Source organism: Trachypithecus francoisi, unplaced genomic scaffold, assembly GCF_009764315.1.
Source record: "Trachypithecus francoisi isolate TF-2019V2 unplaced genomic scaffold, Tfra_2.0 Lachesis_group15, whole genome shotgun sequence".
Classification (NCBI taxonomy): domain Eukaryota; kingdom Metazoa; phylum Chordata; class Mammalia; order Primates; family Cercopithecidae; genus Trachypithecus; species Trachypithecus francoisi.
Window position 1 is genome coordinate 69,508,007 of NW_022681460.1, and position 13,591 is coordinate 69,521,597.

Sequence of the window (13,591 nt, forward strand, 5' to 3'; positions counted from 1 at the left end):
AGACCTCTTGAGGCAACGTGATTAGTTATGTGCAGTGAAGCAATCTCCTCCTCAATAACGTGTCACCTTGTTTTGTTTTGCTTTCCCCCATCCTTCCATATCTCACTTCACTTTCCCCCTCATTCTTGTTTCTCTAGGATTGAATCTTCCATTAATGTATTAGCAACAGCATGGTACTGGTACCACAACAGAGATATAGACCAAAGGAACAGAACAGAGTCCTCAGAAATAATACCACACATCTACAGCCATCTGATCTTTGACAAACCTGAGAGAAACAAGAAATGGGGAAAGGATTCCCTATTCAATAAATGGTGCTGGGAAAATTGGCTAGCCAGAAGTAGAAAGCTGAAACTGGATCCTTTCCTTACCCCTTATACGAAGATTAATTCAAGATGGATTAGAGACTTAAATGTTAGACCTAATACCATAAAAACCCTAGAAGAAAATCTAGGTAGTACCATTCAGGACATAGGCATGGGCAAGGACTTCATGTCTAAAACAACAAAAGCAATGACAGCAAAAGCCAAAATTGACAAATGGGATCTCATTAAACTAAAGAGCTTTTGCACAGCAAAAGAAACTACCATCAGAGTGAACAGGCAACCTACAGAATGGGAGAAAATTTTTGCAACCTACTCATCTGACAAAGGGCTAATATCCAGAATCTACAAAGAACTCAAACAAATATACAAGAAAAAACAAACAACCCCATCAAAAAGTGGGGAAAGGATATGAACAGACATTTCTCAAAAGAAGACATCCATACAGCCAACAGACACATGAAAAAATGCTCATCATCACTCGCCATCAGAGAAATGCAAATCAAAACCACAATGAGATACCATCTCACACCAGTTAGAATAGCAATCATTAAGAAGTCAGGAAACAACAGGTGTTGGAGAGGATGTGGAGAAATAGGAACACTTATACACTGTTGGTAGGATTGTAAACTAGTTCAACCATTATGGAAAACAGTATGGCAATTCCTCAAGGATCTAGAACTAGATGTACCATATGACCCAGCCATCCCACTACTGGGTATATACCCAAAGGATTATAAATTACTCTACTACAAAGACACATGCACACGTATGTTTATTGCGGCACTATTCACAATAGCAAAGACTTGGAATCAACCCAAATGTCCATCTGTGACAGACTGGATTAAGAAAATGTGGCACATATACACCATGGAATACTATGCAGCCATCAAAAGGATGAGTTTGCGTCCTTTGTAGGGACATGGATGCAGCTGGAAACCATCATTCTTAGCAAACTATCACAAGAAGAGAAAACCAAACACCGCATGTTCTCACTCATAGGTGGGAACTGAACAATGAGATCACTTGGACTCGGGAAGGGGAACATCACACACTGGGGCCTATCATGGGGGGGGTGGAGGAGGGAGGGATTGCATTGGGGAGTTATACATGATATAAATGATGAATTGATGGGTGCTGACGAGTTGATGGGTGCAGCACACCAACATGGCATAAGTATACATATGTAACAAACCTGCACGTTATGCACATGTATCCTAGAACTTAAAGTATAGTAAAAATATATATATATATATATATATATATATTAGCAATTAAGGCTTGCATAGTTAGTAGGGTTCAAGGGAACCTGAGCTAAGATACTTGTGAACTACATTTTCCAGGATCTCTTGCCAGTTGTCTTCTGGATGGATTTGGTAAAGTAAGAGGAACTAATGGGAGGCAAAAGAGAAGGAGAAGAGAAAAGTCAGGGTGCCCTCACTTTCCCACTTCAGAGACAGCTCAGAAGTAGTAGCTATGAGGTTTCCCTGGGTCCTTCTAGCTCTGGAGTGGGAGTAGACACTGCTGTTGGTCACCTTTGAGTTGCCTCAGTACCCCATTTTACTTTGGTAACCATTTTCTTCTGTTAAATTTCCCCTTGTAAACCATCTGGCGTGGGCTCTTTATTTCCTGGCAGGACACTAAGGTTACACACAACAATAAAAAGTATTATTTTATTTACCTGTGTTTGTGGTATGACTGTGATATTATATTTATAAGATACATTTGTAATTCTAAAAATCAATAACACAAGAAAACTGCGTTTTTGACAAATTCAAAGGAAATGATCATAAGAAAGTTCTATGGGTTATCAGAAAAGACATCAAATTACTATTTTAGCCGTTTAAATGGCATTTCATATTTAAGACAAATAACCCTTTCCTAAAGGCTCTATTTCCCAGTTAATACAAATGTATGTCCTACAATCACCTTGTAAGCTGCCTGTTTCTCTTATATCTTGACAGTGGCTACTGATCTGGCTGTATGCATACTGGGCCTGGTAGGTGGCAAATTAGTGATGTTAGAATGTGCATAATATTATTTGGTAAATGGGACTCAAATTTTATTTGTTTCCATACCTCCCAAGGTGCTTATGAGAAACAAAACAGACATCCCCCCTTACCTCCACTCCATGTTGGTATTGAGAACACGCACACTTTCTTTCTGCAGTGTATACAATTTTCTAAAATTGGCCCCCAGGTGCTTTGCATTTATAGTGAATGCTCTGTAATGGCTCAGCAACAACTTCTGGGATTTCCTTCGATAACACGCATGGGCATAGTGTAAACATGATGGCAGAAATACTTCAGTGTCTAGGTGCAGGGACATATGTGGACAGGCTTGCCCCTGAATTGGGGAAAACAAAGGCCTCTCCTCTGGAAGGTGTAAAGGGGAGCACACGTGGTATGTGAGCACCCATTCACGGCCACCTGGCAGTCAGAGTAACAGTAAGGAATTGTGAAAGGGAGCTTGAAAGGACAGCAAATCCTTGCAACAATTTGTTTTTTCCTCACCAGGTTTTATTTTTTCCATATAACCTGCAAAACTGAAGTTTGTAGTTCCAAAAACTCTTTCCCAGCCATTGTCTGCATAATAACCTCAATGCTACACCCACACTGGAGAGACAGCCTGAGCCAACATGTGGCATCCTTTGGGTGGCAGAAGTGCATGTGCTCAGGGCTTCTTCCTCTCCCCACCTATGACTTCAGTCCACAGATATCCTGTTTTTCCCACTATCTAGAAAAGATGATGCAACCAGAATGCCTTGGTCTGGAATCTCATGATAACAGGCAAGGAGAAATTTGGGGCCTCTGGATTTCAGAGAACATACCTTATATCATCAGCAGCCTCATGTGGAAATATTCCACCTAGACAGGAATCAAACCATACATACTACTTTTATAAATTCTTAGACTATTGAAATACTTCTGCACTTCTTGGAAGCTAGCAGTGTCTCCATATCTCCTGAATCCCCCACATGACCCCAGCCATGTAGGACACATTGGCCAAATCTTCCCATAGTCCACCAATTCAAAGATTTACCATAGCCATGGCATGAGGCCTCCAATACCATGTCACAGCATGAGAATGGAGTCTATGCTGATTGACTGGTTGTCATAACAACTATTAAATAATTTAATATGACTTCTGCAGAGAAGGTACAAGATACTTAAAACTAGCACGATTCATCTCAGAAGTTTGTTTCTTTGTCCAAGTGACTAGAGTGACTGAGAATTTGAGTCCACCAGGATAGCTCTTCTCAGCTGCCAAAAGATGTTACAGGTTGCAGATCGTGCATTTTCTTTAGTCAGTTGAGATAAAGCATGTCCGGCCTCTGTCTAAACTTAGCATTATATGATGAGATTCTTGCCCTGGGGACCCTTCCGTGAACTTATCAGAGAATCTCTCCTGCATGCGTGGTTTTGCAGCTCCCAAGCAAAGAATGGCATGGGGACAAGTCAGCATGGTGGGAGCCAGAGCCTCATGCCTGATCTACCCCAGCTCCAGCTGTGCTGTGAGACATTTACGTGACAGCCTGTCTGTGCCTCAAGATGAATCACAGAAAATTAGGGATGCGAAAGACCTATTAGGTCATCTAATCCAGGGATTGCCATTCACAATCCCTCCCCTATGCTCCATTTCCTAGTGCATCACCCAGTTTGGTTTTAAATAGCCTGGGATACGGAGAGTGTTGCCTCCATGCTTTCTCCATCAAGAAGCCTCTTTAGCACACCCAGCTGAGGATTTGATGCTTGATTATTGTCATTTTCTATATATAGTGATGTCATAGTTATTCACTTGCCCCACTCCACCCTTCAAATAGCTCCTGAAAATAGTGAGAAAGTGGGGACAGTCTCTTGTATTGAAAAAAAAAAAAAAATGCCAGTCTCAGAAGAAACAAAGTACTTGGTAGAGAAACGGAAAACGATAACCAGTCTGTGTTACCTTATTTCAACTTCTGGTATTTTAGTTATTTGCTTATTTAGCATTGTTCAGCTTCTGCTTTCTTTAACAATAGCTAGAACTATGACTAAGCACTATTATTGGCTTTGGTTTTCACATTTACTTCTGTTTTTGATTTTTAAAATTTGATTACTCATCCGTTTCCTACCTAGATTGTATTGAAGATTCCAGCCCATCATTGTGATTCAAGTAAAGACTATGCAAATATTCTAAGAGTTTACCCACTCTGTTTCCTACTCTTTGTCTTTTTAGTTTTACCGAAACTCAAGAGCCAGAACTGTAAGTGTGGTACACCCCTTCTTGACAGTCATGTTTTTAAAATTGTCTGTGTTGTTCTTTACTAATGTCCAGGCAGCCGACCTCCTCACAGATAGCATGCAAGAATGCGTTTGTGGCTTACCTTAATCTGTCCTTTTAAGCAAGGCTCACTGCACACAGACCGCACCATTCCACTCTTGTTCATCTGGATTTTGTAATCATCAATGTTCAGCACTCCTTCATGCCAGGTTCCAACGTGAACATAGTCATAGCGATTAGCTTCAGTGTACTGCAGATTCATGATATCATACCTACAAGGAGCACAACGTGTATGTCTTATAGAATATAGACATAATGTAGAAAACAAAGAAAGTTGGGAAGTAGATAATAATAGAAATAAGAGAACAGCTAGAATCATCTTACATCAGCTACTGCCAATATTTTAGTTTATTTCTTATGTTTCCTCTGATTATCTCAAATACGTATATTCCATTCTTCAATCTCTGTGTATCATCCATATTCACTAAAAAATAAATTACTCTTGTACTTTTCTCTCTGCTTATCCTCCAAAAAATAATGTTATTTTGCTAAGTTGATCATGTCCTTCAAATTATTGTTTACTAAGTTATTCTTTGAGTAAGTATCAATGAGAACATTAATTTTTTATTTGATTACTTTAATCCAAATTTCTTTTTCACATTCAATTGTCATTTTCATTACACTGTATTAAAAGGGGTGAGTTTTATCAAGCCTGGAACCTTTTTTAAGGTGCTAATAGAGCAAGAAATCTGAGAAAGGCATCTTTAATTAATAAGGATATTGAGGATTTAATGTCTTGTGCACTGACATTTAAACTAATCTCTTCCCTGATTAGGATAAATATTTTTGAAACCAAATAACTGGTATCAGTTATTGCAGTTATTTGAAATGCTGGAACACTACACAATGGCAAAACCGACGCATAGAACTCTTCACTATAGTAATCATTTCACTATATACATACAGTATATCAAAACATCATGTTGTACAGCACACACCATGTATGTATATGATATAGGACATTCTCCGATGCAATCTAAAGAACACAAGATCTAACATCGGAATGTACAAGCTGGTCTCTTTTCTAACATTTTAATAGTAGATTATACTACTTAGGAATGCCACTAAACTCTTTAAGCCTCATGTGATTCTTGTGGAGATTTATTAAGATAGGCATGTAAAAAACTGCTTTATAATCTGGACAAATGCGCTTGTCCTATGGTCGAAATGCTTATGTTCACCCCCTTCCGTTCATATGCTGAAAATCCTAACCCCCAAGGTGATGGTATTAGGAGGGGCCTTCAGGAGGTGAGGTGATTAAGCCATGCGGACAAAGTCCTCCTCATGGATGAGATTAGTAAAAGCAGCCTTAAAAAGCTTTCTTGCCCCTTCCACCACACAAGGAAACAATTAGAAGGTGCCATCTGTGAACCAGAAAGCAGGCCCTCACTAGACACCAAATCTGTTGGTGCCTTGTTCTTGGACTTTCCAGCCTCCAGGACTGTGAGCAATACATTTCTGTTATTTGTGAACCATACAGTTTATGATATTTTGCTATAGCATCCCAAATGAAGAAAGACAATCTATAAGGCAATAGCATGATTTCATTCCTATTTCTATTACTATTAATGTCCTAAAATACTCTGGTTATTTTCATTACTATATGAATACTGGAGAACAACTTTGTACTGGCATAACCATTTATGTCTCAGTCATGGGAACTCCAGCATTCTTACATCTCCTTTCCATGTTGCTGTTCACTCTGTAATTAAGGCTGCAGTTTCCCAAAGCTGCATGCTTGGTTGCTCCTTACTAGTTTTGCAAAGTGGGTTTCTTTTCCGCAGTACCTATGCAAAGTGCTCATCCTCCTAGAGTAGAAGATGAATCATGAACTCTTGCTCTTTGTGCTTGACTGAAGGAAATGGCAATAAATCAACACATACTCTTCTTCATCAGCTCTCCTCATCCCTCTCCCATCTCACACACTCCTGCCTAATCCCTCCTGCAATTATTTCTCTCTAAACTGACTCATGCTCACAATCCCTCTCAGCCTACCACTCCAGGAGGCTACAGCCAATCAAACTAAGTTGGCATCTGAAACCTATTGGCTGTATCTAGCCTAGACTTATATTATTATTATTATTATTATTATTATTATTATTTTATCTAGACAAGGAATGTCAGTTGATTGGCTTTTCTGCCTGTTCTTAATTTGCAAATGCATTCTGTCACCCAAAGGGTAGCTAATGGCTTCTCCACCTCCAGATTCTTGCAATTTCTACAAATAGTTGTCCCCTAAAAGAAAAAGGTACTCTGGGAAAGTTAAGAAAGCTCTCCTTTGCCAGGTAAACAAAATGCACTTAGAATGAGAAGAGAGAATGGTACTCCCAGAGCACATTTTTCATCTCTTTGCTGTGTGGACTTTTGACTAATAGAGAGTTATTATCCCTCAGTTGCTAGGCATACCAGAAAGTTCTTCAGAGTATCTTTCTGAGTGATATCCAAGTGAGAATTAACTGTGGGCTGCTGGCTCACACTCATCCTGTTGATCAATGACACTAATCTACACCTCTGATATCTTTCCATTTTAAATTCATTAGAGCTATAGAACCTCTTGTACTGTTGTGAGTGCTTGATGTGAGTAATTTCCATTTTCATTTCCAGGAATTTTTGTGTTTTATTTCAGATTACATTATTACAGCTTCTCACATACTCACAAAGAAGGCTTTGCTACAATGCTGGCTCTAGAATGTCTTTTTCCTTTAAATCAGTTTCCAAAGACTTTATTTTAGCTTCCTCATTTGCTTTTTCATAACAGAAATCAGTTCACACTTCATTAGCATTTAGAAACAAAAAATAATTCACAATATATTGGTAAAAAACACATTTTTTTTAAAAAAGTCCCAAAAGCCAGGAAAAAAACTATTGAAAAATATCAAGGGAAAATTACTGACTTCGTTTTAAAAAGCCTTCCTCATACTGCGTGTGTTACTGAACACTGCCTTTTCTTTTGACCCCAGGTTCCTTCCAGGCATGTTGGTCTTTATTTTGGAATTTTTTATGCTATAAATTACATATTCACAACATCCTCTCAATGCATTCAGTTTACGTTGTGTGATGATTAACTGAAGTAATTATAAGCGGGACCAAAAGCATGAACACTGGTATGACAGGAGGAGGACGTACAGGGAGATTTTCGAAACAGAAATTGAAAACGGATTATGCTAACCAATTGCAAGCAAAAGGATATGATCCCTAAGAAAAGACCCAGGGGAAAGCTTAAGTAAGATCTGAATATTTAATTAAAGATGGAGAAGAAACAAGCTAAAATTATGCACCTACATTTTAGATAACTTGTAAAGAGACAGGAGTAAACTTGAATTTATGAAGTATCAAAAATGCATCTGGCCTTGTGCTAGGCACATTGTATGCTATCTTTGGGAATCATTGAAGGAAGGTTTACATTCTAATTCTGAGCCCTTATTGAGCCTAGTGTCCAGTGGAACACAGGATGGAAGAGGGTTTACAGACGCAGGTAGTCAGTGTTCTGAATCTCAGACCCACTTGTTGCTCCTGGTACCACTTCCTTGAAGCTTTTCACATGCCCAGTTCCTGAATTATTCCATCTACCCCACTTGCATTCCAGTCAAAACCTGCTCCCACCTAACTAGCAGCTTGGAAGAAATCTGATAAATTGATCATTTTAATTGCTGACAATGACTGGTATCATTTATCCTTCCTAGAGCTGTCAGATTTTAACAGGGAGAATCCAGTTAGCTCTCACAAGGTACTCCCTAAGTGCAGGACTTCAAGCTGACAATAAAGAGATACATGGAGGCTTATTTAGGGTCAAACAGTCCCTTACAGTACTTCTGAAATGACATTAAGAAGGTTGCCAAGGTCGGGCATAGTGGCTTACACATGTAATCCCAGCACTTTGGGAGGCCAAGGTAGATGGATCACTTGAGGTCAGAAGTTCAAGATCGGCTTGGCCAACATGGTGAAACCCCATCTCTACCAAAAATACAAAAAAAATTAGCCAGGCATGGTAGCACACACCTGTAGTCATAGCTACTTGGGAGGCTGAGGCAGGGGAATCCCTTGAACCCGGGGGGCAGAAATTGCAGTGAGCCGAGATTGCGCCACTGCACTCCAGCCTGGGCAACAGAGTGAGACTCTTTCTCAAAACACAAAAAGAAGATTGCCAGCCATGTTGCTAATTTTAGGATCTGCTAAAAGGCAGTGTGATGCTGCCTGATTAGAAGCCTCAGAGTGAGAGCACTTGCCTCCACAGCTTGCAATCTGTGGACATTAGGTGAGTTCCTTAGTTTCTCTGATACCCAGTTTTATTATCTTTAAAAGAAAGACAATGATCCACCTACAGCAATGAAGATTACATGATTTGATGTTCCACTTGAACACAGCATATGCTTTTCTAAAAAGCTCTAAGTCTGGGACGTCATGCACTGAAAGGTTACAGGGCCTATAAGGCCCTGGGCTTGCTGAGTGGCAGCCAAACTGAAGGCCTTTTTCCTTCCTCCTGAAGGTGTTAATTCTTCTGCCATTCTGATTATGCCTTTCCTAGGAAATTGCGTATGAATGAACACAACTATTCTTGATACTAACAAAATTTCCTATGTACCAATTATGCTTGAGCTAACTGGTAGTATCAAAACAAGTACTGCAGAGCAGACTGTATGTAAAATGGCTTGGAGAGGATTTTATGCATATACCTTGGTTTACTTTTTATCTGCTTTTTGTTTGATTAATTCTTTAAAAGCCATAGGGACTCAATTCCAAAAAGAAAGTTGTTTCCTTTCTTGCTCCAGATATGTTAGCAGAAACATAAGTTAGCCTGAGGAGAAGGGAAACATATATGCAGGACTTAGTTCTCTTTGCATATTGAGCTCTTTAACAGGGTGTAATAGTCAAAATATTTCATAACCAGAATGGTACATAGTTAATCAATCAGAAAGACGCTGGCCCGGTACTGGCAAGGTCTGAGAGGTCTCTGCTGGCCAAGTGTACTTTCTTTAGTTTCCTGGGCTTGCAGAGATGTCCCAAGCATTCTGGAAAAAGGGTCAAGTGATAGCTGAGTAAGGGGGTGGCACTGGTAGAATACTGGGTATCGGGTGTTGAAAAAGAAGTATTTTAATATTTTAAAAAGTAGTGTGGTCTTTGGTAATTTCATCTGATATTATCCCTGGACTTTTTGCTACCTAGTTGTATCTATCCTCATGACACCCAGAAACCATGGAACCAGATGAAGCCATAGTTGCCATCTGTCTGGCACAGGAAGGCTCACAAGGTTGTTTAGATTCATTACTGAAAAGATTACCTTCCAGGAGCATCTCCTTTCTCATCAAACCACACCTCCTCTCCAGATACGCCAATGAATGAGGACTTGATGAGGAAGTCCAGGAGCTTGCTGCCGTCGATGGGCTTCATGGCATCGCAGAGGCCCACATGGCCAGGGCAGAGGGCATGGTGCATGTTCTGTAGCCCATGTGCCATGGCATAGATGGCATTGATGACAAACCCCATCTTACTGTCCTGGACATAGTTTTCTTCTAAGCTTTCATTGCCTGTAACAATAAAAATACGTCACTACCAAGGTCACAATAATAAAGACTAGGCTCCTAGGTTTAATTCTCAAATGCTTTTGGGGGTTCTCAGAGGAAGGGAATGAGCAATGACACTGGCAGAAGCCAAGCCCACCTGTGCAAGCTTTGAACTTGTGGCTAGCTCTAGTGGATTCCACCTGCAAATGGTTTATTCAGTTTTATTCTCTCTATTCAATAATGGTTTTATGAGATATAAAACAAATTCCAGAGAGGTGAAAATAAACAACTTTCAAATATTGTAAAGAAATCCTGAAGGAGTAATGGAAATAACTCTTATTCCCCCTTTGTTTACAGGAATTTATATTAAAAATCTCCTATATCATGGTACTGAAAAAACATTTTTTATTCCTTTATGAAAATCCACAGTTTACAGAAATTCAGTTTATGCATTATCTAAACCATGGTATTTTCTTTTGGTGATTCTACTATTTTTTTCATTTCCAGGGCCACAAAACTCCAGAGTTAGAACTGGTCAGTATGAATCTCTTCTTATACATGGTTGATGGGACAGAAATATTTAAATCAGATTTGCTAATTATTGGAAACTCAAGTAAAATGTTTCTTGATGAAAGAGTCACACTACACATTAATTTTAGCCTTTAGATTTTACCTGTGAATTTCAAAAAGCCTGCAATCAATTCTACCTATGTCACAGGTGATCAAAACTCCCCTACTGCCAAGCAGGTTCGTAAGAATGGTATTGTGTTAGATATAAGCTCCATATTGGAAGTCTAGACTTCAGGACATATATATGGATGAGAAATTTGGGGACCAACTGGGTTTGCTGAAATAAAGGTAACAGGTTTGGAAAACAAAAAATATATTTGGGAAACATCACTGGCATAATTCAGAGACATTAGTTGATTCCTGAAATTTGCTTCTCTCTGCAGTGAACTTTTCCTCCCTCATTTGACTGACAGTGGGGGGTTGATGTGATGTGTGCTTGAAGTACTAGAAGGTGGGAAAGTCAGCAATTTAGTTGCATATGGGGTTGAGAACAACATGGGGCTCCTCACACTCCCTGCTAGCTGCCCTCTTTGTTGCAACCTAAATAGGTCACTGGACACTAAGGTTCCCAGGCTAAGACTAGCAGAGGAATATTTAGGAAGTTAGACAGTTTGAGTCTTTAGAAGAAACGGTAAAGAGTTTTGACTTTGATGTCGAACTTGGGACAAAAATTGACACTTTTAAAGAGTTCTATTTAAAGACCTATCTATTTGGATGTAGTCAAAAGTTTGAAAAAGATTTACTTATATCTACCCTGAGAGTGAGATGTAAAATACCCAGGCTAGGTTAAAGGGGAAGAAGATTAGATTTTAATCCATTTTCGAGCTTTTCATGATAGGATATTGTTAAAAGTGTAATTTGCTAAAGCAATATTTTCCTGATTGGAAGGAAATTTTCCAAGTGGAAATGAGGAGTAAGATAGACAGGAAGGGCATTTTAAAATCAAACCGCACAAAATAAGTATAGAAAGTTACATAAGAAAGAAAGCAAAGATCCTCTTTCCAAAAATTGCAGAGTCATTTAAACAGAGTAGCTTATGTCTGTCACCCAGAACCCATGGCCATTTTTGTTGGTTTTCTTTCTCTCCCTCTCCAACTTACCGGGACTATAAAAGAGGCAAATTTGTGCCATCTGCCTGGTAACTCTTAAGCAAGCCCTTATAGGCTCGTCCAGAAGACCAAATGCTAAATATTAAAGCTACTAGAATCAGAGAAATTGCCAAGAGTTAAAGAAAAGGAAAGAAAGAAAGAAGAAAGAAAGAAAGAAAGAAAGAAAGAAAGAAAGAAAGAAAGAAAAAGAAAGAAAGAAGGAAGGAAGGAAGGAAGGAAGGAAGGAAGGAAGGAAGGAAGGAAGGAAGGAAGGAAGGAGAGAGAGAGAGAGAGAGAAAGAAAGAAAGAAAGAAAGAAGAGAAAGAAAGAAAGAAAGAAGAAAGAAAGAAAGAAAGAAGAAAGAGAAAGAAAGAAGGAAGGAAGGAAGGAGGAAGGAAGGAAGGAAGGAAGGAAGGAAGGAAGGAAGGAGAGAGAGAGAGAGAGAGAAAGAAAGAAAGAAAGAAAGAAAGAAAGAGAAAGAAAGAAAGAAAGAAAGAAAGAAAGACAGACAAAAACTGAGTGGCAAAATAACCTTCAAGACAGCAGTCCCTTAAAGGGTCCTGGTCAATACTAAAACCATCATCCAAAGTGGAGTCATTACAGCCAACACCAGGATCAAACTGTAGACAAATGTCAGAAGAAACACACAACATACTTTACCAAATGAAAAATCATCTGTTAGGGACAAGCCTTATGGACACTGAGTTTGCTCTTCCTGTTTTTTATAACTACTATTTAAGATTTATTTTTCATAGATAAAAAATTATGTTGGTGTCCCCAGTACAAATTTCTTAAGCCAGTGCCAATGGTTGTCTAGTGGATACTTCATTCATTAGCACTGAGACAGGAACTGCTCTCATATATCTGTGAGATCAGCATTTTCCCATTGATCCTCATTTAGGGTGATCATATAACTTATGACTTGGGTCATTTTTTAGAGTGAAAGTTAGTGTTGACAATAATTATTTTGAGAACACAGGTGTAAACAAGGCAAACCAGGCAAATTGTGTCATCTCTCTTAAGCCAGGTGCCTTCTAACTGTGTCTTATCTTCTGAGGTTATTATGGATAAGATTAATGTACAAATATGTATGTATAGACACATGTAAACATAAGTACATAGATTTATACATATGTGTATACAAACAAGTCAGTAGAATGTTATTACTTTTTAACAAATTTCACACATCTAATTTTTAAAAGATTTGTTTGACAAATATTTATTCATACCTATGATATATCTGGCACTGCTTTTGTCAATGGGGTATTATGTAGACAAAACATACAGGAATACCTGATGTCACAGGACTTAAATTCTTGTAAAACGCTACAAAAAATGTTTTTAAATTAACACAACCAAGAAAATTATGTAATAATTACAATCAAATCAGTGTTACATAAAAAAATAAAAGAGAACAGGAAAGAAAAAGTGGGTATGTTGAGACAGTATCATGTTGATCGGTTAGAGTCGACTTCACCAAAAAGAGGACCATTGAGTGAATAATGGAAGAAGAATAGGGAGTGAATCAGGCAAATATCTGGGCAAGAGCATTTAAAGTAAAGGCAATAGCTTCATATCTACAATAATAATATCATGGCCGGGCGCGGTGGCTCACACCTGTAATCCCAGCACTTTGGGAGGCCTAGGCGGGTGTATCACGAGGTCAGGATATCGAGACCATCCTGGCTAATGCAGTGAAACCCCATCTCTATTAAAAGCAAAAAAAAAAAGAAAAGAAAAGGAAAGAAAAAAATTCGCCGGGCGTGGTGGCAGGCGCCTGTAGTCTCAG

The 13,591-nt window shown here is 38.9% G+C and overlaps 1 protein-coding gene across 3 annotated transcripts in view; it reads right to left on the reverse strand.

Moving 5' to 3' along the window:
• GRM1 (glutamate metabotropic receptor 1) overlaps window positions 1-13,591 on the reverse strand; it is a 460,907-nt gene that overhangs the window by 89,556 nt on the left and 357,760 nt on the right. For all 3 annotated transcript variants that reach the window (XM_033235141.1, XM_033235142.1, XM_033235143.1), the window contains exons 4-5: window positions 9,922-10,168; window positions 4,687-4,855 (exon numbers count right to left, since the gene is read on the reverse strand). In XM_033235141.1, the coding sequence (XP_033091032.1) occupies window positions 4,687-4,855; window positions 9,922-10,168 (416 nt within the window). The remainder of the gene's footprint in view (window positions 1-4,686; window positions 4,856-9,921; window positions 10,169-13,591) is intronic.